The sequence below is a fragment of the Myiozetetes cayanensis genome, unplaced genomic scaffold (assembly GCF_022539395.1).
Source record: "Myiozetetes cayanensis isolate MyiCay16 unplaced genomic scaffold, myiCay2020 scf165, whole genome shotgun sequence".
NCBI lineage: Eukaryota > Metazoa > Chordata > Aves > Passeriformes > Tyrannidae > Myiozetetes > Myiozetetes cayanensis.
This window is the reverse complement of record NW_026087326.1, coordinates 31032-56832: the sequence shown is the minus strand read 5'-3', so window position 1 is coordinate 56832 and position 25801 is coordinate 31032. Positions and strand designations below refer to the sequence as shown.

The following is a 25801-nucleotide window of genomic DNA, read 5'->3' as shown; positions in this document are numbered from 1 at the left end:
TGGAGGCTGGGGGGAGAGGGGAGTCTCTCTCTCTGCCAGGGTGAGAGGCTGCTGCGGGCTGCAGACACTGCCAGGTTCCTTTGTCTCTTTCCTGTCGGAGGGGAGTTCTGGCTGCTGCTCTTGGTTCAGCTGTGGCTGGTTGCAAGCCCTGCTTACAACAGACCCTAATCAGCTGAAGTTTCTGAGTTTTCTTCCATTGGGAGAACTTTCTGTTTTATTGCTGTTGTTTTCCTTCCCCTTCTTTCCCCCCCCCCCACCTGGCGGCAGCCAAGGATCTCACAGCGTCGCCTGGTGACGGGCACTGGACATTACAAGTTCTACTCCTTCAGTGATCCAACAGCGCCACCTGGTGACTACAATAGGACACTACAAGTTTTTTTTTTTACACCTTCAGTGACCCAACAACGCCACCTGGTGAATGGTACAAGACATTACAAATTTTGCATCTCCAGTGACCCGATGGCGCCCCCTGCTGACTGTGGTTGGAACTGCACCAAAGGGTGCAAGAAATTGAACTATTTTCCCTTTGCCAGTTTATCGGTTTTGTTCTTGAAGGGGATTATTGGTGGGTATAGGAGTATTACTTAGTTATTTTACTTGTTTTTTTTTTTTTTCGTGTTCCTGTTAATACACACATACCTTTTAATAAAGGGTTGTTATTTTCCCTTTTCCATAATTTGTTTTCCTTCAATCGAAGCCTCTTAATTTTGGATTTATAATTGCTTGGAAAGAGAAGTTTGGGTCTTTTCCTCCTAATCCATCCTCAGCAAAAGACCCTTGTCTCATTTAAACTGGGACAACTCTAAATATTGTTTGTTAATTTTAGCCCAAAGTCTGTAAATAGTCCCAGAGCTGACACTTGAATCATCTTGGGTCATCTTGAATGCTGGATAATCACCAATTGCAAACACACTGAAACAAGATGATTAAATACTTTTAAATTAATTTATTACCTGTGCATGAGAGGTAACTATCAATAAAATCTCAAGAGATATACAGTATTTTTTTACATGGTGGTTAAAATAATTAGAATATCGCATGACAGTGGCTAAAAATAATGCTTCCAATTAAAAATCATAATGCTTGTTAGAATCTCAATGGAACAAGCCAAAATGCCTTAGAAACATTTTCAGAGCACAAGGCAGTGCTCCTTTAATTTGCACAAAGGTAATTTACAATTAATCTGTAACAGTTGCAATGAGACAATGTTACAGTGCAAGTTTCTTTATGGCTAGATGTAAAGATATAACTAGAACAGCAATTCTAATATATTTTAAATGAACTTGCCTAAGCATTTTTTCTGAGTTGTTTACATAATATGCTGGAAGATTCTACACTAAACCCCCTGTCTTACTACTTTTTCTTTTCCCTGGCCTTTTTTGGTTACTTAAAATTTCATTCTATTGCAATGTGTAAATTTATATAAATGAGATGTCTCCATTGTATATGCCGTGTTTATACTTCATACAAATAAAAGCAAAAATGGTAGATTACTCAAAGTGGTATAAATCTTACAGCAATTTTCTAGCAGAAAAAATACATGCCTAAATCACCGTAAGCAGCACTGGTACCCACATATTATAGCTTTCAATTGTTTCCTTTTGAATTTGTATCCTACATAAATTACTACTGAAGGTTAATGGTTTAGTAGTAAATAAATTGGACAGTTGCAAGTTTAACAAAACCTGCTCAATCAACTGTGAAAGCTGATATTGTTAAAAAAAATTAAGAAATAATGAAGAACAAAAGTGATGCACACAATAACTGAGTGAAAATGCATCAATTCCCTATTTGAAGAAAACTACTACACTTGACCTTAAAATGCATGACTTAGTTATAACAAGGCAAACACAAGAGTCAGAATGAAATAAAGCAACTGTTTTAAAGATTTAAGAGCTGTTATCAAAAATAAATTACATTTTTTCAAGTTAAAGAAATAGTGCTATGAAAGCTGAGCACCAAGCAGTCTTTCAATAGCCGCACTGATATCTCCTCCTTGCAGACACTGCCGGGTTCCTTTGTCTCTTTCCTGTCGGAGGGGAGTTCTGGCTGCTGCTCTTGGCTCAGCTGTGGCTGGTTGCAAGCCCTGCTTACAACAGACCCTAATCAGCTGAAGTTTGTGAGTTTTCTTCCATTGGGAGAACTTTCTGTTTTATTGCTGTTGTTTTCCTTCCCTTCTTTCCCCCCACCCGGCGGCAGCCAAGGATCTCACAGCGCCGCCTGGTGACGGGCACTGGACATTACAAGTTCTACTCCTTCAGTGATCCAACAGCGCCACCTGGTGACTACAATAGGACACTACAAGTTTTTACACCTTCAGTGACCCAACAGCGCCACCTGGGTGAATGGTACAGGACATTACAAATTTTGCATCTCCAGTGACCCGATGGCGCCCCTGCTGACTGTGGTTGGAACTGCACCAAAGGGTGCAAGAAATTGAACTATTTTCCTTTGCCAGTTTATCGGTTTTGTTCTTGAAGGGGATTATTGGTGGGTATAGGAGTATTACTTAGTTATTTTACTTGGTTTTTTTTTTTCGTGTTCCTGTTAATACACACATACCTTTTAATAAAGGGCTGTTATTTTCCTTTTCCATAATTTGTTTTCCTTCAATCGAAGCCTCTTAATTTTGGATTTATAATTGCTTGGAAAGAGAAGTTTGGGTCTTTTCCTCCTAATCCATCCTCAGCAAAAGACCCTTGTCTCATTTAAACTGGGACAACCTCTAAATATTGTTTGTTAATTTTAGCCCAAAGTCTGTAAATAGTCCCAGAGCTGACACTTGAATCATCTTGGGTCATCTTGAATGCTGGATAATCACCAATTGCAAACACACTGAAACAAGATGATTAAATACTTTTAAATTAATTCTATTACCTGTGCATGAGAGGTAACTATCAATAAAATCTCAAGAGATATACAGTATTTTTTACATGAGTGGTATAAATAATTAGGGAATATCGCATGACAGTGGCTAAAAAAAATAATGCTTCCAATTAAAAATCATAATGCTTGTTAGAATCTCAATGGAACAAGCCAAAAATGCCTTAGAAACATTTTCAGAGCACCAAGGCAGTGCTCCCTTAATTTGCACAAAGGTAATTTACAATTAATCTGTAACAGTTGCAATGAGACAATGTTACAGTGCAAAGTTTCTTTATGGCTAGATGTAAGATATAACTAGAACAGCAATTCTAATATATTTTAAAATGAACTTGCCTAAGCATTTTTTCTGAGTTGTTTACATAATATGCTGGAAGATTCTACACTAAACCCCCTGTCTTACTACTTTTTCTTTTCCCTGGCCTTTTTTGGTTACTTAAAATTTCATTCTATTGCAATGTGTAAATTTATATAAATGAGATGTCTCCATTGTATATGCCGTGTTTATACTTCATACAAATAAAAGCAAAAATGGTAGATTACTCAAAGTGGTATAAATCTTACAGCAATTTTCTAGCAGAAAAAATACATGCCTAAATCACCGTAAGCAGCACTGGTACCCACATATTATAGCTTTCAATTGTTTCCTTTTGAATTTGTATCCTACATAAATTACTACTGAAGGTTAATGGTTTAGTAGTAAATAAATTGGACAGTTGCAAGTTTAACAAAACCTGCTCAATCAACTGTGAAAGCTGATATTGTTAAAAAAAATTAAGAAATAATGAAGAACAAAAGTGATGCACACAATAACTGAGTGAAAATGCATCAATTCCCTATTTGAAGAAAACTACTACACTTGACCTTAAAATGCATGACTTAGTTATAACAAGGCAAACACAAGAGTCAGAATGAAATAAAGCAACTGTTTTAAAGATTTAAGAGCTGTTATCAAAAATAAATTACATTTTTTCAAGTTAAAGAAATAGTGCTATGAAAGCTGAGCACCAAGCAGTCTTTCAATAGCCGCACTGATATCTCCTCCTGTTGCTATTAGAGCTTGTAAGTTTGCTTCATGGTTCAAAAAGCCCATTGCACTCAGCTGCTCCAGTTGTTGCTGAAATCTAACTTCTGGATTTTGTAACTGCTAAGAAAAAAAATCTCAAGCTATAAAAGCATAATACATATTTGGCAAAGTACAGGATTTAAACATAGTTGGTTCAGAACCACTTATTGTCTTTACTAATTTTGAATGCATCTTTTCCAAATTCCCCAAATTTCATTCACAACTGAATTGCTGATCAAACAAGTCAGATTAGCCTCAAATTTTAAGAGTATCTTCACTTATGTGACATTTCTAAACTACAAGCACAGCTGCTTGTTTGATTAAAAAGGAACACTTACATCTGATAAATGTGTCCCAAGAATAGTTTATTAACGATGCATGTGCAGACTTTTTTTTTTTATGAATGAATCTAATATAGTAGTGTGGAATAGAAAATTTTTGAGAATGTCACTGTAGGCAACAGTGGATATGGTAGGCTTTTTTTCTTCCTTGACATAAAAGTTACCTCTTAAATGCTCCAAGTATTTGTTTACTAAATTTACCAAAATTCTAGTTAAAAAGTTCAGCCTAAGGCAAAGTGACAGCTGTGCTTTATGAGTTGATCTTGCTCAAATAAATTGCTCATAAACTAATGGCAAAAATTATGAATAATCTCAGTTGTATCCTCTTCATCTCAGAGACATTTGTGAAATAGAACAATTATATGAAAATATACTTTAGGTATATAAGGTCAGAGTAATACTGAGAAGCCACTTTTTGAAATGAGTGAGACAGTTTATATATCAACACAAGATTTTTGCACCTACTGCTATTTTCCTTTTGTTCTACCTAAAGTTTCATCCATTGAGAAATTCCTATCAGTATTTAAAAACTGCATATACTTCCTAATAAAATGCAAACATACTGGCTGAAATGTAAACATTCCCCCCCACCTGAAAAACCAAATGGAATACTGAATTGGTAGCATAGGATCTAGAATGATAAAAATATCTATGAGAACATGGCTTTCTATAGCTATTCTTACCACCACTTTCTCATAGTTACAAAAAGTAACATTTTTCTGTGAGATCAGCAAGTTGAACTGCCTTATTCTGTGGCAACAGAGGAGGTAGGAACAGGACTGTCCCTTTTATCAGCAGTCTGCCATTACACTGGATATGTATCACAGTGTAATGGTTCTGTTTCACAAAGTTGCCACCTTTGTTTGACTTCTGGACCTCTCCAGAAAGCCTAAATCCCACTTGGTATGTTAACACAATGTACATTGTGCAATCTGAACCTGCAGGATGTCAGGGAAGCATGCTACAAATTCAGGCCCCAAATAACCTGAGCTACAACCAGCAACACAAAGTACAGAGATAATGATGTTCAGTATGTTTAAGTTCTTTTCTTGTCTGAGTCCACATTTCAGTTGCCAGGGAACCTGCCCTCCCTTTAACACCTTAATCTCCCTTCTTTCCAGGCATTTCAGAAACTCAAGGGTATTAAGATAGGTGTATCTATCAATCAACCATTCAGAGGACACTTTTACTCACATGTGATGTTTTCCCAGCATTTATTTGCACAGCTAGAATATCACTTTTAATCTTCCTCTGCTCTCCTTTGACCAGAAGCATTCTGTTTGTTTACTGTGGGGAAAGGGGTGTGTGTATGGATGGGGGGGAGGGGTGTGTGTGGGGAGTGTCTGTGTGTCTTTCTCACTGGATATTTAAAAAACCTCAAACAAACAAAAACCCCACCAACCACACAGACACAGATCACGGCAGAATACAGTGATCTACTTTACCTGAGCATTTGCACCAGCAAGTGCCTGCAACATCTGTTGGACAAACTGCTGGTGACCAGGATCAGTGGCCCCTGATATTGGGCTTGTATTTTCACTGGGAATTGAACTAGGTACAGTGGACCCTGTAGGAGCTCCAGTGCTTCCCAATCCACCTAAACCAGGATTGAATCTACACAAATGACAGAGAAATACATCACTAAAGTAAAAAAATGGCTTAGTTGTAATCTCTTCCCATAAGATGTAATTACTAAGTAAAAATTCTGTCAAATAAAAAATGGATGACAACTTAAGCACTAAAACAAGACCATAGACCATTGCTTAAAAGTTTCTTGCAAACAAAAGTGTATGTCCTAGTTTTGCTTGCAGGTGCTGAGAACAGGGAGGAGCCTAGAACTCTGTGGGCATGGCTAGGTTGCTATTTGACACCATCCACTTCATTACTGGAGGGCATGGCTTTGGAGGGAAGAAAATATGAATGTACACTGGAAGCAGCACCATTTTATTCAATCTTTGCTTCAGGGAAGTTACTGGGACCAGCCTTGTGGACCCTGTCCTTCTGCTGCTGCCACCCATCCCTTCCCATCCCCTTGGGAAAAAAGCAACTCCAAGCATCAAACACAGCTAAACCCAGCAGAACACATGCATGCGCCAATGCTGGAAGCAGCTGTGGGGAACGAAGCAGTGGCGAACCAAGATGAGAGGAGCTGAGCCCGAGCACAGTGGAGCAGAGTGGTCTGAAGCAGCAGTGCCATGCAGGATGAAAAAAGTGGATTGGAGTGGTCTTGGAAGTGGGTGGCGCAATGCAGACAATCCAGCTTTTTTGGGATTTGTCCAGCACTGTTTCTTGTTGTCTCAGGCTTGGGAATGGGAAATGCTAGTTGTGGGAACATCTGCCATCTCGTCTTTGTCTCAGCGACCATGCGGAACTGAGTCAAGGTGGTGAACACCTTTTGTGTATAAAGAACCTTCTCTTTTGTATACTTGTGTTATTAATATTGTTGCTGCTACTCTGCGTTTCTTATTCCACTGTTGTTTGTTTTCAGTAAATTGTTATCTCAGCCCATAAGTCTCTGCCTTTGTCCCTCTCTCACTAGGGGAAGGGGAGCAGTTTATTTGGAGTTTAATTCCCAGATGTTTTTTTAAACCACCACAGTGTGACAGATTCTAAAACAAGTTGAGTGAAACTAAAAAATGCAAGAGGAACAGTCTGTAAAAACTGGATAAACCTCTATATGTTAAAAAGAAAGACAAAAGCTGACAAAAACACAAACACAAGAGAAAAGTTCTTGTATAAATTTGTATGACTAATTCTTACCCTGGTATAAGTCCTGGTGCTTCCATTGCTAATGTCTGCAAGCCCTGCTGAATCTGTAGTAAAGCCTGCATTGCTCTAGGGTTTGACATAGCTGATAATGTGTCAGGATTCTGCATCTAAAAACAGGAAACTCATAATTGAATAATATGCAGATATTCAAAGTTGATCTTTATCACAAGATGTTTTATAGAATCTAATATCCTTTCAGAACTTGCTGGTTTTCAACTTTGTATTTGAATATTTACATTAAATCCTTCAGATTGTTTTTTTTTGAGAAAACTTTCACAGGAGATGATGAATGAGCTCTCTAGACTCCTTTTATATAAGGAGAACATAAGGAAAAGTATTTCTCATTATTTTTTCTAGTAGACTTTATCATCTTCCAAAGCCATAGGAGTTTATTAGTTCAACATAATTCTAAATTAGTCTCCTATATCATAATACTGGTAAACAACAGAGCTGAATACAGTGAAACCTAAGAAGGTATCTAATACAGAAAGTTATAAAACATCTTTTTCTATCTAAATTCAGACATCTACTCTGCAAAACATACTAGCAAACATAATATTTAAGAACCCTCATCCTTTGATGATAAGGACACACGCCTAGTAGATGAAAAGAAGGCAGTGGATGCAGTCACCAGCAGTGTTCTTTAGGGCTCAATTCTAGGGCCAGTTCTGTTCAACATATTTATCAACAATCTGGATGCAGGAATTGAACGCACCATTAGAAAGTGTGCTGGTGATACTAAACTGTGAGGTGCTTGTGACTCTCGTGAGGGACAAGAGGCCTTGCAGGGGGATCTAGATAGATTGGAGCATCAGACAATCATCAATGGCATGAAATTCATGTTATTTATTTTACTCATAACACTGCCTACATGCAATGAGATCTTGGCAGTACACATTTACTTTGAATTGCAAAGAGTGCCTAATGATAGAACTCATACACTGGATTCAATTTTTAATTCCTAAAAATTTTGCTTAGTCCTATTTAAAGGACACAGTCCTTGTATACACTGTGACAGCTAAGATAAAGCAAATAGTGGGGCTGCAACCACAATAGTGTAAGAGGGAAAGTTGGTGGCAAGGCAATCTTTAGAGGCAAACATCTTCAGAACTAACTTCACTTCTTTTGAATTAGCTTATGACTTGCATCTTTCAAGGCATGCTGTAAGATCTCTTTACCCCAAAGAATCAGGGCAGGGTAGAGGAAGTATGAGAAAAGTACCGTTAAAGCTTATCTTAGTAGTGGGAAAAGGAATAATATTTTTTCTTTATTTCGCAAAAGAAATCATGTGGGAAACAAGTTATCTCTGGCTGGTGGGCAGTAAGAACAAGTCATTACTTCTAAGCAAAGGCACAAGAGCAAATCAAAGCAGTTGTGCTAGTCACAGACAAAAATATCCACTCCACTAAAAGCCAGATTTAACTTTTGAAAGGGATGGAGAGATAAATCAAGCATTTAATTATCAAGGGATGTAGAGACAGAAAGTTTAAACGTGGAAGATATATAGATATATTCAAGGAGGAAAAAGAATTTTGCTCAAGGAGATTTTTGCTGCTTCTACTCTTTCGCCCACTGCATGATTTAGCAGTGTATTTAGGGTTTCCAACTTCAGCATAAACTTTTCCTTAATATCCTAGCTGTGGTTTGGTCATCTGGGTTTACCTGTGTGCATATCAATTCTTACAAGGGATAATGCAACTCAGTGTCTAAAGCTAATGAGAATACAGAATGTAGTTTTAAGTGAAATCAAGGAAAGGCAGCAGTTTGTTGCAAAAATTGCTCACTGAATTTCAGACATTAATTAACAAGACTTAGTATCTCATCTTACTTGTTGAAGGAAGGTAGGAAGCTGTCGTCTCATTTGCTCCTGAAGTTGAGAATTTCCAGCAAATAAAGGATTATTCAACATCATCTATGGGCCAAAAATATTTAACATCATGGATCAAACAGTAGATCAAAAAGTAAATACCAGAGTGGATTTTAAGACAACTATTAACCATATACAAATCAGATAACAAGATAACAAGATAACAAGATAATAGACTATGATAACCTCAGAGTAATTATCTCCTTTGGTCAAAACTTGTTCTGAAACAATGAACCACCACCCTGAGAATTGACTGAAATAATTGGTGGTGTGGCTGTTGTTTTTTTGTTGTTTGGTTTTTTCTTTGTTTGGGTTTTTGCATCTTTTTTTTATTTATTTTTGGGTGTAGTTTTTGTTGTGGGTTTTTTCTGGGGTGGCATTAAACTTCTGAAGTAAATCCTTGACAGATACTCACCAAAGCAACCTCAGTTATGCAACATATGCCTTTTCTAGTCAACCTCCACTACTGATGTGATGGCTTCCCTTTAAATATTGTTTGCAAAAAGCCTGGGATGTTTCCACTTAACTGTTTAGTATACAAAATAATATTATCTCAGGTCAAGATTTGACTTTGGATATTATTGCTGTAAGTAAAATTGGAAAGCACTTCTACAATACCATTTATAAAACAGCAGTATAAGCACTTTTATTGCAAGCAAGGATCACAGGTGAGAAAGGAAAACCAGAATAACAGCTAGATATGGCACCAAATCCTTCCCCTCTACTTCTGTCCTCCTAAGCTAAGGTAGATATTTATTTACTAGCAGATCTACCTTAATTTATAATTAAAGCATTTGTTTTGTTTAACTGGTTCTTATACTAGGCCACAAAATTATAGGGCTGTATGAAACATACACAAACACAAGTTGTTACAAGAAAATGCCTGACATGATGTCCAACGACAAATTGAAGAAACTTACTGCAACAGATTGCTAAAGGTAACTAGGTAATAATTTCAGCAAGTCAGACATTAACATAATTTAAAAACATTTGCAACAAACAGATTATTGTTGAGAAGTTAGCACAGTAATTCTGTATTGAAAATATAACTATGATAAATTCAACTCCTTTTTTCACTTCAGTGTATACAACTCATTCCTACATAAAAAACATTTACCTGTATTGCAAGATCAGGATTCTGGCTCAATGACTGCATCATGCTTCTCATATAGGGTGCAGACAACATATTTTGCATAAGTTGTGGATTTTCTGTTATCTGCTGGAACAAGCTCTGCATTCCTGGTGTGTTGAACATACCAACTTAAAAAAAAAAAAAAAAGTAAAAGGTCACTTTAGTAAAAACCTTGACTATAATCAAATTAATTAGACTGCCTAGAACTGGGATACAACTGTGTGGTTTTGTTTTGTTTGTTGTTTTTAATGAGCTTTAGCCCCTTAAATACATCTCAATGTGGTTCTGCTTACACAGATGCATCTGCCCTAGAAACAAAATAAGCCAGAGGTCATATCCAACAAGCAATCAGGCTAAGTATCTACAATATTAACTGTTTTCCTGTTTGTCTCCAAACAGAAAAAAATATTATCATTCATGTACAGATTCCCTACTTTTATTTTAAGGCAGTACACAAGTATCGTTAGCACTCTTGGTTTACTTTTCATGATTGTTTTCCCACAGAGGACTTTGACACTAGTCAAATATTCTATGGAAATTAACAGTAACACAAACTTTTAATCAAAACATCTCTAATAACAAAATATTTTCACCTAACTCCTGAATATTTGCCAATATATACAAGTGCAATAACAGACACACCTCCTAGTCCAGATCCCAAATTTGGTATAGTTGAGCTCTGTCCCATACTAGCAGAGGTGTTATTTCTGACATTACTATTGCCACTGTTCTCACCACTGGTGCTGGTACTTGTGGAATTCTGAGAGCTGGACTGAGGAGCCCAGGGATTTGGTAAAGGATTTCTATTTTCTGTACGAGATGGCTGACTGTCCCCTCCTGATGATTCATTGCTTACTAAGGAAGCAAATGGGTTACCTCCAAACTACAGAAGGAGAAAGAAACACATTATCTATTAGTCAACTATTTTTAAGTCTGCTAGAAATGGCAAGTTATGGTAATCAATTATAATCGCCATCCTAAAATGAGTCATTGTAAATATTCTGAAAAGATACCAACATTGAAAGAGATATTATCGCCAACAAGAAAAAAAAAGATAAGTTAATTACACTTCATTTAAATGCAGCATATGCTACTACACTAGTACTTTGATCACAGTAAGATTATATCTTGCATAGCGGTTTTCAACTTAGAAAAAATTCAAAGCCTTTTTTCTTCCCGCCTTAGGTTCCAAGTTATACACTCTTCATTTTTCCTGAACCTCAGTAACTTTATAAGTCCAAGAATTAAACATAAATTTAGAACATATATAAGAAAAATTTATTAACATTAAAACAGCTTATCAAACTCACATAACAATCTTTATCCCTTCAAGTTTAAAAGAGCATAGGAACAAACTACACTTTGACTTCAAGCTTCAAGAAATTAAGTTTTGTCAAGTACACATTTGAAAAGTGACATTATTTATCTTCTTTCATATTTGAAAATAATCCAAAAAACAACCCACAAAGCCACACAAAAAACAAACAAAACCCCAACAACCAACTAAAACCCACTTAGTTTCAGTAGCCCCTACAATCATTTCTCACCTGTTCCTGAGCTGCGTTCAACATTGGCTCCTGAATATCTGTGTACATACGTCGCAAGGCATTGTAGCCACCTGGTATGCTTTCAAGGTTGCTCAAGGCTCGGTCTTGGTTTCGCATCATTTCCTGCATCATTGCAGGGTTTCTAGCAAGTTCTAGTGTCTAATGAAATAGAACATGTAATTTGTATTCATAAAAAAATCCATTCTAAAGTGAAAACATTGTCATTTAGCAGTACCTCAGTTACTAATGTCTAACTCCATTTGAAATCAAGATTAAAGCCAAATCAAGACGTCATCTTAAGTGAGAGGGGAGTATTTTGTATTTAACATTCTGCCACAACTGTCAATATGCTAGCTGAATCACAATGCATTGACTAAACAGAAGAAAAAGCTCTTGAATGTACCATCCTGTTCTTTCTTGTCTCATCTCAACAGAATATGTTTCTCCCATTTCTAATCTCAGTACAGTATGCATCTTGAAAAACAAATACCTACATTTTCCAAAGCCTCCACTTGTTTCTTGATGCCCTCTGTCACATAAGGCACATCTTACATAACTTCAGAAGCAATCAGAAGTACCCACAGTTACATAAACTGGAAATAAGTAGTACTTTGGAGAATTATTACTTTAAAGTAAACTCACTGTCGACTAGACAACAGAAGATTTCAAGTGGCATTCGACTCAACTCAGAATATACAATTATATAGTCTTCAGCATCTTTCAAAAATATGCTTTTTTTTTTTAATTATCAGCTTATTTCAGACACCAGCAGCTAGAAAAAAAACTCATCTATTTCCTATAGTAACCTTTTACAGATTGTCTAACAAGCCTAAATTCCTCAACAATATTTCAGCACTCATGTAAGCATGTCCAATTCTTGTTCTTTTATTCCCAGTTACAATATAATCAAAGGTCATGACCTTAAGAGTTCTTTCTACATACCTGTCTCATTATATCTGGATTATTCAGCATGTGACCGATTTCTGGATTTCTCTGTACCAGTTGCTGCATTTGAGGGTTAGCCATAATTAACTGTCTTATCAGGTCAGGATTTGAAAGCATGCTCTGAACAAACGGATTTTCCATTATCTGAACCATCATTTCTGGGTTGGACATAAGTTGTCGTTGCATCTGACTTTGCAACTCTGAAAAGTTTGATGCATTTAAACCCAGGCTGCTCAGGCCTGTCAAACCTTCAAGGCCACCTTTAAGGTGAAAGGAAAAAAAATTAAACTTTCAGCTTCTAATATATTTCTAAAGACATCCAGGTTCTTTTAAGTACGAAATACATAAACATAACCCATGCTTCAAAATAATGAAATTCAATGGAAATTCTATCTTTGCAAGGCTGTTAAGGAGTCTTTCACTAGGAGTTTGCTTCTGTATGTAATAAGACATCTAGAAATCCAAACTGCATCTGAAATATAACTTGTTAGAATTCTAACAGCTTTTCTTCTACTTTACTGTAGCTGAGGTACAAGGGATGTTTGAGTTTTAAGGCCTCAGGTTAATTCCCAACACTTTCCAATACATTTGTAATAATCATTTATAGAGACCACCACCATGAGGAATCTCTTAACATGATGCATACTCTATTCTAAACAAAAAGTAGAACTCTTCTTTTTGCTGATGCAACAAGAACTAATAATGCTTTAAATTCTCCTTTGCAGAGTTTAGCAAACAAAAGTTTCACATTTTTAGAAGGTACTAGACAGTCTGGAGGACTGTTTACAACTAAGAAAAGCAATTGCTTAACACAGTTTTCTGTTGTCTCATTTTTTTGTTTTTAAAAAGAAAGCAAACAAAGAGCATGAAGAACAAAATGTTGCAACTCTGAAAAAATATATTTTTAAATTAATAGACTTCTGTCTCTATTCCTGAAAAAGAAGACCAATAATTCAATCAGAACCTGAACAATACTGGTTTGTAACATAGGAGTAACTTTGTTACTTCTGCTCCAAGTCATGATATTATGGGTCTAACTTCAGTACTCTCTTCAGGCCAATTCAAATGCACTGTTAAGGAGGGGAAGGAGACTGGAAGGAGTTTAATTACCTATAGTGCCAGAATACAAGATTAGTGGCACCTTATTACTGAAGATGAAACAGCACAAGCCCAAAGTTCTGTACATAAAAATAAAGGAAACGATTTACCTCTGATAACTTACTGATCAAAACCTTATTCCAACCAACACCATAGATTTTTGCAATCAGTAATCTTATAATTTTTTAAGTCCAGTTTACATTAGAATAAAGCTCCAGGGATACTTAACTGAAACCAAGATACCTAAGATAGCCACCATGTTATCTAACAAATATTCTTACCCAAGGCAAAAGAACTAATATTTGTTGAAGTTGGTGTTGAGGTATTACTGCTTGATATTGATGTGGTAGCAATACTGCCAGTGGTGTGTGTTTGTTGATCTGGATGGTCTTGTGATCTATAAAAAGAAGTTTATAAAAATTAAAATTTTAACAAGGTGCAGTAAGTTGACCCCAGCTAGTTAAATCCCCACCCGGTTACAACATTATTTTCCCCTCACCCCAGGCAGGATGGGCGAGAGAATCAGAATGGCAAAAGTGAGAAAAACTCATGGGTTGAGATAAAAACAGTCTAATAAGCAAATAAAAAAACCACAACCCGACCAATAGAATGAGAAAAGTGATGCAAAGACAATAACTCACCACCTCCCACCAGCAGACCACTGTCCAGCCAGTCTCTGAGCAACAACTACTTTGGAAAAGTTTCCCCTCAGTTTTATTGCTAAGTATGACATTAACTGGTATGCAATATCTTTGGTCAGCTTGGTTCAACTGTCCTAGCTGTGTCCCCTTCCCAACACTAGCCTACTCACTGGCCATTGATGCTGTACAAGTACTGTTCAGCAATAGTTAAAACATCAGTGTGTTATCAATGCTGTTAGGTCAAGAATCCCAAACACCTCACTATACAGGCTGCTATGAAGAAAGTAAAACTCCATCTGAACCAGATCCAGTACACAAGGTCTGGCATTTAATATAATAATGACATTTAATACAGGAACAGTATCATACTTGAGAATCCTAATTTACATTTTTTATTATTTCTAAAACCTCCACAAACTCTAGGTGTCTTCCTGGTCAAACTCAAACAGGAAGTATACAGAGGTGGAAGCAAGGATGGGCAACCTGAGGAATACAAAGATATTGTCTGAGTCTCTCTTTCTTATATCGAGTTATGAAAGACAAAGCCCAAATGGGATTGAATTTGGCAAGGGATGTCAAAGACAACAAGAAGGGCTTCTATAAGTACATAGGTAACAAAAAGAAGACTATGGAAAACATGCAACCGCTGCTTAATGAGACATGGGACCTGGTTACACAGGACACCAGGACACAAAAAAGGCCGAGGTACTGAATGCTGCATTTGCCTCAGTCTTTACTAGCAAGACTAGCTTTCAGGAAAATCAGGCCCTTGAGACCAGGGAAAAAGGTTCGAGCAAGGAAAATGTACCTTTGGTGGAAGAGGATCAGATCAGAGAATACTTAAGCAAACTGGACATGCATAAGTCCATGGGCCCTGATGGAATTCACCCATGAGGGCCAAAAGAGCCGGCAGATGTCATTGTGAGGCCACTCTTGATAATCTTTGATCAATCATGGTTACTGGGAGTAGTGTCTGAAGACTGGACAAAAGCAAATACCACTCCTATCTTGAAGAAGGGCAAGGAGGAGGACCCAGAAAACTACTGGCCAGCCAGCCTCACCTCGATGCCCAGGAAAGTGATGGAGCAGCTAATTCTGGAAACCATTTCCAGACAAATGAAGGCCAAGAAAGCCATCAGGAATAGTCAGCATGGATTCACCAAAGGGAAGTCATGCTTGACCAACTTGATAACCTTCTGTGATGAAATGACTGGCCCTGTAGATGAGGGGAAAGCAGTGGACTTCTACCTGGACTTCATGAAGACTTTCAACAGTGTCTCCCATAGCATCCTCATAGAGAAACTGAAGAAACAGGGGCAGGATGAGAAGAATGGAAAACTGACCAGTGACTAGCAGTGGACCCCAGTGGTTCTGTTTAACATCTTCATTAATGATCTGGATGATGGGGCAGAGTATACCCTCAATAAGCTTGTAAGACAACTCAGAACTGGGAGAAGTAGTTGATATGCCATAAGGTCATGCTGCCATCCAGAGAGAACTTGATAGGCTGCAGAAATGGGCTGACAGGAACCTCATGAAATTCAACAAGGGGAAGTGATGCAAAGTCCTGTACCTGGAAAGGAACAACCCCTAGGCACCAACATAGGATGAGGACCACCCAGCTGGAAAGTAGCTTGGTAGAAAAGGCCCTAGGTCTTGGTGGACATGACCCAGCACTGTGCCCTGATCAAAACCAGCAACTTCTTGCCCTGTACTGGGGCTTGGCCTGTGCCTATGGAGCCACAGTTCAGTACTCTCAGAGGATTGTAGTGGAGGCAAGGACCCAAACTGCTCTGGAGGACACTATGGCTGAGATAGGGACTCAAACCACAACAAATATAGTATTTGCCCCAGTAGTGAAAAGAAAAAAATGGATAAGGCAAGTTACAGGTCCATATTGATTATAAGGGAGGAAGAAGAAGGAAAAGAAGGAGAAGGAGAAGGAGAAGGAGAAGGAGAAGGAGAAGGAGGAGAAGGAGGAGAAGGAGGAGAAGGAGAAGGAGAAGAAGAAGAAGGAGGAGGAGAAGGAGAAGGAGAAGAAGAAGAAGGAGAAGGAGAAGGAAAAGAAGGAAAAGAAGGAGGAGAAGGAGAAGGAGCAGATCAAGAAACTGGTCCATCAACAAAGAAATCAAAAGGAGTGAGACAAATGTAACAGGAAACTGAAGTCAGCCAGTCCTTGACCTCATCAGAACTTCAAGACGTGTGGAAAGATTACAGTTGCCAGGCAGGTGAGTGGATTCCTACCAGGCTGCTTCAATGCTGGGATAACAGGGCTGATAGTCAGCAACTAGAAGGTCATGAAGCCAAATAGCTGGGATCCCTTGCTAGAGATCGGGAAATTGAAAGAGGAATTGGAAAAGAAAGAACAATTTGCAGTCTTTGGAGACAGCTCCTCTCAGGCATGAGGGCAAGGTATCCATTCAAGGAAGATCTAATGAACTCCCCAGGAAAGTGTACCATGGCAGATGAAGTTATCCAGTACTTGAGAGAATTAGCAGTGCTGGAAATCATCTATAGTAACCTGAGAAGTGATAACACCCCTAAAGATCCAGAGGATGTTCCTTGCATGATGGTCACGTGAAGGAAAGTGGTTCAAAGCACCTCTGCATCATATTCCAATAGCCTGGTAGCATTATATTACCCGAAGATGGATGCACCAACTGTAGGGGTGACATCCTCCTGGCTCCAAAACTTGGAAGAAACTCTAGGAACTTCCTCATTCCCACGGGCCAGCACCTCAGCTCTCAGGGACAGCCCAAGAGATTGGTCCTCTCCTGCCCCAGTCAGGGGGAAAGGAACCCCTAAGAGCAGGCCACGTGGTGAACTCTGGTTCTTTCTGCGTGACCAGAGGGAAGATATGAAGAAGTGGGATGGTGAACTCACCTTTAAACTGGAAGCCCAGGTACATGAATTAAGAGGGAAGAGAACTGTTAAGAAGGGGTCACCCAAGAAAGCTGTCCATGTAGTTGCTGTAGAAACCCAGGAAAGCAATCAGCGACCTCCCAGACATAAAGGGACTGAAATCAACTCCTTTGATCCTGGTGAGGGGACTTCTGATCTGGCATCACAAAGGTCAGACAGTGAATACTCTGACCAGAAACAGGAATAGAGGTTCCCTGCCTTTGGCCAAGAGAAAGAAAGGGATGACTGGGCATACTGGACTGTGTGGATTCGATGGCCTGGCACATGGGATCCACAGAGGTATAGAACTTTGGTGGATACTGGAGCACAGTGCACACTGATGCCATAAAGGCACAGAAGTGCAGAACCCCTCTGGATCTCTGGAGTGACAGGGGAATGCCAGGAGTTGTCTTTATTAGTGGCTGAAGTTTAACAGGGGCCAAGTGGGAAAAGCACCCCATTGTGACTGGCCCAGAGGCCCCTTGTATCCTTGACATTGACTACCTCAGGAGGGGAGACTTCAAAGATCCAAAGGGGTATCAATGGGCTTTTGGTGTAGCTACAATTATCTATCCTGCCTGACCTCTCATAAGATCCTTCCATCATGGGATTGTTGCAAGTCGAAGACCAACAAGTGCCAATTGCTACCAGAACAGTGCACTGATGGCAATATCGCACCAACTGAGACTCCATAACTCCCATCCATGCGCTAATTCGTTGACTGAAGAGGCAAGGAGTAATCAGCAGGACCTGATCACCCTTTAACAGTCCCATATGGCCAGTGCAAAAGTCTAATGGAGAATGGAGGCTGACAGTGGACTACTGTGGCCTGAAAAAAGTCATGCCACCTCTGAGTGCTTCTGTGCAGGACATGCTGGAACTTCAATTTGATCTGGAGTCAAAAGCAGCCGAGAGGTGTCTCAATTGGCATCGCTAATGCATTTTTCTCCATCCCTCTGGCAACAGAGTGCAGGCCACAGTTTGTCTTCACTTGGAGGGGTGTCCAGTATACCTGGAATCAACTGCCCCGGGGTGGAAACACAGCCCAACCATCTGCCATGGACTGATCCAGACTGCACTGGAACAGGGGGAAGCTCTGGAACACCTGCAATATATTGATGATATCATTGTGTGGGGCAAGACAGCAGAAGAAGTTTTTGAGAAAGGGAGGAAAATAATCCAAATTCTTCTGAAAACTGGTTTTGCCATAAAACAAAGTAAGGTAAAGGGAGCTACATGGGAGATCCAGTTCTTGGGAATAAAATGGCAGGATGGATGCCATCATGTGCCTATGGATGTGGTGAACAAAATAGCGACTATGTCTCCACCTCTGGCAGAGAACATCAGGTGAAACCCAAGGTCGACCATTAGGGTTTGAGAGCCGGGGTTATCGAGGATCAGAAGCCCACTACATGTCAACTGAAAAGGAGACATTAGCAGCCTATGAGGGGGTTCGAGCCGCCTCAGAAGTCAATGAGACAGAAGCTTGTCTCCTCTTGGCACTATGATTGCCCATGCTGCACTGGATGTTCAAAGGGAACATCCCCTTGACACATCATGCAACCAGTGCTACATGGAGTAAGTAGGTAGCTTTGATTACACAATGAGACCGAATGGGAAAACCCCATTTCCCAGGAATCCTGGAAGAGATTATGGACTGGCCAGAAGTCAGAGATTTTAGCGCATGGCCTGAAGAGGTGACTCATGCCCAAGAAGAATCATAAAATAACGAGTTACCAGAAAATGAAAGAAACTACGCTTTGTTTACTGATGGATCTTGCCATGTGGTAGGAAACTATATGAGGTGGAAAGCTGCTGTGTGGAGTCCTACACAATGGGTTGTTGAGGCTGCTGAAGAAGAGGGTGAGTCAAGCCAATTTGCAGAAGTGAAAACCATCCAACTAGCCCTAAAGATTGCTGAATGAGAAAGGTGGCCTGTACTGTATCTCTACACTGACTCCTGGATGGTGGCTAATGCCCTATGAGTGTGGCTACAGCAATGGAAGAAGACCAATTGGCAATGCAGGGGAAAACCCAGATGGGTTGCTGCATTGTGGCAGGACATCACTGAACAGGTGGAAAATATGATGCTGAAGGTGTGTCACGTTGATGCTCACATGCCCAAAAGTTGTGCCACTGAAGAACATCAGAACAATGAGCAGGTGGATAAGGCTGCCAAGACTGGAATAGCTCAGGTAGACTTAGACTGAGAGCAGAAGGGCAAGCTATTTATAGACCTATGGGCCCATGAAACATCTGGACATCTAGGAAGAGATGCGACATACAGATGGGCTCATGATTGAGGGGTGAACCTGACCGTGGAGGCCATCACACAGGTTATTCAGGAATGTGAAACACTGGTGGCAATCAAGTGGGTCATGAGAGTAAAATCTCCCTGAATTAGAGGGTAGCGTCTGGGTTTCCAATATGGGGAGGCCTGGCAAATTGACTACATTGGACCACAGCCACGAACACGCCAGGGCAAAAGCTACAGACTCACCATGGTGGAGGCAACAACTGGCTGGCTGGAAACATATACTGTAAACCAGGCCACTGCTCAAAACACCATCTTAGGCCTCAAGAGGCACATTCTGTGGTGACATGGGACCCCAGAGAGAATTGAATCAGATAATGGGACTCACTTTCAGAATAATCTTATAAGCTCTTGGGCAAAAAAACATGGCATCAAGTGGATCTATCACATCCCTTATCACCCATAAGCCTCTGGAAAGATTGAGAGATATAGTGGACTGTTGAAGACTACGTTAGGAGCATTAGGTAATCATGGAAGCATTGGCAGGCAAATTTAGCTGAAGCCACTTGGCTGGTCAACACTAGGAGATCTGCCAACCACCCTGGTCCTGCCCAAACAAAACTCCTACATACTGTGGGAGGAGATAAGGTCCCTGTACTACATGTGGTGAAGTGGCTGGGGAAGTCGGTGTGGGTTTCCCCTCCCATGAGAAAAGGCAAACCCATTCGTGGGATTGTCTTTGCTCAGGGACCAGGGTGTACCTGATGGGTAATGTGGTGGCTCTCCCCCAGCTGGCCTGGGGGATTCGGGAAGAATTAAAGTTAGCAGGAACCTTTGTTCAGGGGAGAATTACGCCCGGACCCGGAAGTTGTAACAATATGGTTTTCCGGTAAAATGTACTGAACACAGCAAAATGTGTTTCGTGACATGCGCAGTAAGCAGAGTTATATAACACCGTTAGTGGCCAATGGAAGAATATTTATGTATGTGGGAACCAGTGGAGAGTTGACATGTGTAGCCTAAAAAGTGTATAAAAGTAGCAGACGTGCAATAAAGTGTTCCAGCCTCTGGATCCACAAGGGTTTTGTGTCGTGTCCCGCCTCAACCGCGACAACTGGAGACCCCGACGTGATAAACGGAGGAAGAGCAAAGAGAAGAAGCAGCGAAAAAGAAGACCTGGACTTTGCCGCCGAGCGAGCCCTGACCGGCGATCTGCAGAAGATGAAACAGAGACGCAGCACGGCAGACCCGGGGCTTGGGGCCCGCGCCGTTTGCTGTGGCAGCCTCTGCCGCTGCTCTTCTGCTGAACCGAAAGAGGAGAGGTCTCCGCCTTACCTCTGCCTCCGGTTTTTGTTACGGAGCAGCCAGGCTTTTTGCAATCGTCTGCCGCAGCAGCTTAGCTTGCTAACTCGGAGCTGAGGAGATCGAACTTGGAGTCTGCACTCGCTGCTTGCCTTTTTGAAAACTCCGCCTTTGCTTTTGCTGCCGCGTCTGCCCCCCGCCTGCTTTCGCCAGCCAAGCCGAGCTGAGGAATCTGAGCTGAGCGGCGCCTGCTGGCCCATTGCTAGGTAACAACGATAGTTGAGTAACAAAGTTGTGGCTGGGGTTTTTAACCCCTGCGGCTGTGAACTTTAGTTGCTATATTGCCGTACTACTGTTTTGCTATTCTGCCTTTGTTGCTGCTTAATTTTCTCTTCGCTAAACTGCCTTACAGTCTAAAGTAATTTCTGTAAGTCAGTCCTCTAACTTGGTCAAGTAAATAGTTACACGTCCCGAACGAGGACGGAGAAAGACAGCTTCGAGATAGCTGTTGGAGGCGGGAAAACTCCGGTGTAGCTAGTAAAGAACGACAAGGGAGTCGTTCATAGGCCGGCCAAAAATATTTTTGAGACACCTGTTTAAAAAACAGGTGAGCCACTGGAGCAAAAATGGGTTCCATGTTGTCCAAAGAGGATGAAACTATCATTCAAATGTGGCAAATGTTGTTGGAAGAACATGGGATTAAGATGAGTGGCCTTGTTCCTACAAAAAATGTTGAAGTGGAGCAAAGACCAGGGTTTTCAGGCAACGTCTGAGGTTGCCTTTAGTGAATCTGTGTGGGATGATTTAGGCCGTCGGTTATTTGAAGCATCCACACACGGAGATGAGAGAGCAGTACAATTACTAACTACATGGCGGGTGTTAAGGGAAACACTGCAAGACCATAAAAAATCAGGAGGTTCTGGGACAGTTGCTGTCCCTAGAGAAGCTTCTACAGGAGCTTCCACAGAAACTCCTAGGGAGACCTCTGGGAATGCTCAGGGGGAAAGTTCTGGGAACTCTGTAACTCCTGATATCACAAATCCTCCCCCTGTAAATCCTGCTGCTGCCAGCTCTCCTGCTGTGACTCCCTCGGCCCCTCCGCTCGAACCTTGTGAGAGTGAAACTCCCTTAGTTTCGCCTCCTCCCCCTCTAAGGGCGGGGGGGCGAAACTTTCAAAGGTAAAAGGGTTTTGTTCAGCAAAATGGGGGCTGTTGTGGGACGATTCAGATGAGATATATGGACCTAGGTCCCCTGCGGTCAAGAGTAGGTCCTATAAATCTCCGCAGGAATTGGCAAAAACTTCTCCTGCAAAAATCAGCAAGGCCAAAGGCAAGAAGGCTCATAAACACCTTCCAGAGCCTTCTGATCCTCCTATGTATCCTCCTCTGCCATCGGAATCTGATAACCATTCTGATGAAAGTGAGGAGGAGACATCTGAGGAGGACGCTTTCGTGCCTGTACAATCACAAAAGGCACAAAGCAGTATCGTCCGTCATAAGCCTTCTCGAAAGTGGAAGCTGCCCCCTGCACAAGTTACCCTCCGACCCCGTGATCCTTTAACATTCTGGCAAAAGGTCAAAGCTCGGGCGATGCAAGAGGGAAATTGGGAGTTAGCAGATCAGATTGATGCCCCGTGGGAGGGTGCTTCTCATCAGGTAGCCTGCTTACCAGGCTGGGGCTTTCCCAGTGGTGAGGGGGGATCCAGCTAGTGGACAGCCTGATGAGCACCGCCCATTTTCATGGAAAGTGATTCAGGAGTTACAAAAAACAGCAGTGCAGTATGGGTCCAACTCGGCCCCTACTATGCGTATGCTTACAGATGCTTGCCCAGATTCTATTTCCCCCGGTGCAATTCTCAGTATTCCAGTCAGTCTGGTTTAAAAGGGCTGCAGCACAGGGATTAAGAAATTTGCAATGGCCTCAAGATGACACCCAATATGGAAATGGTGGTGATGTCCTTACTGGCACAGGACAGTTTTCTAACCCTCAACATCAGGCACAATGGCCTCCTTTAGTATTAGAGCAAGTTAAAGCTGTAGGCATGGAGGCAATTTTTCGTACTGCTGAGCTGTCGGCTCCTAAACCCAGATATGCCTCTATCAGGCAAGGTGCTAATGAGCCATATTTGCCTTTTGTTGAGAGACTACTGGCTTCTGTGGAGAAGCAGGTTTATGATGCTAATCTGCATGATGCCATGGTGAAACAGTTAACAAGAGACAATGCCAATGCAGACTGTCGGAAGATCCTTCATACTTTACCAGATGATGCCTCACTTGATGATATGATTCAAGCATGTTCAAAAGTAGACTCAGTGGACTACCAGATGGCTGCATTGGCTAAGGCTATGGCTGCGGTTAATACCACAGGCCATCGCTGTGTCTCTTGCGGTAAAAAGGGCTCCCGAAATCAAAAAAGAATTCACCCACACAATCAGCAATAACAACTTGCCTTAGATGTGGGAAAGCAGGGCATTTTGCTAAGAACTGTCGGTCAACTCATCACGCTGATGGACATGTGCTGTCGGGAAACGGGAAGACGAGCGCGAGGCAGCGCGCTCTGACACAAGCACCTGCTCCGATCAATCAGCTAACCCAGCACTTCCAGAGACCACAGGCCTATGCGACCGATTGTCAGGAGAGACGAGGGAGCAGCCGGGATGGATGTATCCACAGCTTCAACAGTAACCATTTCCACCATGGGGGTTCATAAAGTCCCTCTGGATGCTTGGGGACCTATTGGGAGGGGCTTAAGTGCCTTGCTAATTGGTAGGTTGAGTGCTACCATCCAGGGGATCATGGTGCATGTCGGAGTAATCGATGCCGATTACACTGGACAGATATGTGCCATGGTATCGACACCCACCCCCCCTCTTTGTATTGAAAAGGGAACGTGCATTGCTCAACTTATACCCTTTATGAGCTGTGTTCCTAGGACAAAAGATGTCACCCGAGGCACAGGAGGATTTGGATCCACTGGAGTTCCTCAAGTCCATTGGACAATGACTGTGAAGGACTGTCGGCCTCAAATGACCTGCGTGCTGAGTATGGCACACGCTGCGTCTCCCGCTACAGCAAAGGTATCTGGCTTGCTGGACACTGGATGCGGACATTACCATCATTTCCCTAAAGGACTGGCCTGCTTCTTGGCCCTTGGTCCCGGCCTCTCAGGCTGTTATAGGTCTGGGAAGTACTTCCACTGGGTCTCTTGCAGCTAAACCAGTGCTCATCACCAACCCAGAGGGCCAGGCTGCCACCCTTCGGCCCTATGTGGTTGCAGCACCTTTGAACTTGTGGGGACGGGACTGCCTTTCTCAGTGGGGAGTCCGTCTCACTACGGATTTTCCCTAGGGGTCACTGTGATGCAGGGTGTGAGACAACCCACAGTAGCTTTAAAATGGTTATCAGAGAAGCCTGTGTGGGTTGAACAGTGGCCCCTTAACAAAGAGAAACTTATCACCCTGCACACTCTAGTTAAAGAACAGTTGGAAGCAGGTCATATCGAACCATCACACAGTCCATGGAACACCCCTGTGTTTGTCATAAAGAAGAAATCAGGGAAATGGAGGCTCCCGCAGGATTTACGTCAAGTCAATGAGGTGATGGCTACCATGGGAGCATTGCAGCCAGGGTTGCCCTCGGCAACAATGATTCCCATGAATTGGCCTATTGTTATCATTTACTTGAAAGACTGCTTCTTACCATTCCCTACATGCAGACGATAAGGAAAAGTTTGCATTTACTGTTCCTTCGATAAACCGTGCTGAGCCTTCTAAATGGTATCACTGGAAGTTTTTGCCACAGGGCATGAAAAATTCACCCACAATTTGTCAATGGTTTGTTACCCAGGCCTTGAGCCCTGTTAGAGAGACCTATCCGGAAGGGTATTGTTACCATTATATGGATGATATCCTCCTAGCGGCTCCTTCCAGTGAGATGCTGTCTGCCATGGAGTCCAACACCCATGCTTCTCTGAAACAGTATGGTTTGATTGTGGCTCCTGAGAAAGTACAGCGTGCTCAGCCATGGCTTTACCTTGGCATGAAGGTACTCGAACGTACCGTTCAGCCACAGGCCCTCAAATTGGGAACAAATATTAGGACTCTAAATGATGTCCAAAAATTGGCAGGGACTATAAATTGGTTGTGTCCCTACCTTGGCCTGACTCCATCCCAAATTCAGCCTTTACTTGATCTTCTTAAAGATGATTCTCACCTTCGAGCTCCTCGGAAATTGACCCCCAAGCAAAGCAAGTTATTGCTTTAGTGGAACAGTGTGTGCAAACTAAACACTTATGGAGAATTGCCACTGATGTTGCAATTCATGTGTATATTCTTATCGAAAGCATGGTTCCTTTTGCCATGATTGCGCAATGGAACCCTGCCTGGCAAGATCCCCTGCATGTGCTAGAATGGCTTTTCCTGTCAGTGCGCTCCAAGAAAACAGTTCCCGGTTTGTTTGAGCTTCTGGCACAGCTAATTGTCAGAGCACGTACCCGTTGCACGGAACTTGTTGCACGTGACCCTGAGGTCATCGTAGTTTCTGTGCAACTAGACTATTTTGAATGGTGCATGGCCAACAGTTCCACCTTACAAGCAGCACTGACCAATTATACTGGTACTATTAAGTACCATTTACCCTCCCACCCCCTGTGTAAATTGCACGAACAAGTCACATTAACTCAGAAGCTGCTTTCTTGTACAACGCCTGTGCCTGGACCCACTGTATTTACTGATGGGTCTGGAAAGACAAACAAGGCTGCTGTGACTTGGCACGATGGTCACAGTTGGCAACACATTGTCAAACTCCAGGAAGGTTCACCCCAGGTCGTCAAATTACGCGCAGTTACTATTGCGTTTCAGCATTTTTCCTGCCCCCTCAATATAGTCACTGATTCTGCATATGTGGCTGGCTTAGTTCGATGCCTGGATAAAGAGGTCCTTTGAGAGGTTTCAAATGCCCTTTTGTTTGGGGTCCTTCGTCTGTTGTGGGAAACGATTCAAAAACGTACTAATTCTTATTATATTTTACATGTGCGCAGTCATACCACTTTGCCAGG

General features: G+C 41.5%; 1 protein-coding gene across 5 annotated transcripts in view; it reads right to left on the bottom strand.

Moving 5' to 3' along the window:
• Positions 1-286: 286 nt before the first annotated feature.
• The window catches only part of LOC126638136 (ubiquilin-1-like), a 37317-nt gene continuing 11802 nt past the window's right edge, over positions 287-25801 (bottom strand). The window contains exons 3-11 of one of the 5 annotated variants that reach the window (XM_050311782.1): positions 13930-14045; positions 12548-12810; positions 11606-11764; positions 10701-10941; positions 10044-10186; positions 8888-8971; positions 7051-7166; positions 5736-5904; positions 287-912 (exon numbers count right to left, since the gene is read on the bottom strand). In XM_050311782.1, the coding sequence (XP_050167739.1) occupies positions 895-912; positions 5736-5904; positions 7051-7166; positions 8888-8971; positions 10044-10186; positions 10701-10941; positions 11606-11764; positions 12548-12810; positions 13930-14045 (1309 nt within the window). In that variant the 3' untranslated portion in view covers positions 287-894. Of the gene's footprint in view, positions 913-2747; positions 2836-3220; positions 4031-5735; positions 5905-7050; positions 7167-8887; positions 8972-10043; positions 10187-10700; positions 10942-11605; positions 11765-12547; positions 12811-13929; positions 14046-25801 lie in introns of those variants that run through there. The other 4 variants (XM_050311783.1, XM_050311781.1, XM_050311780.1 and 1 more) reach the window with 4 other exon arrangements.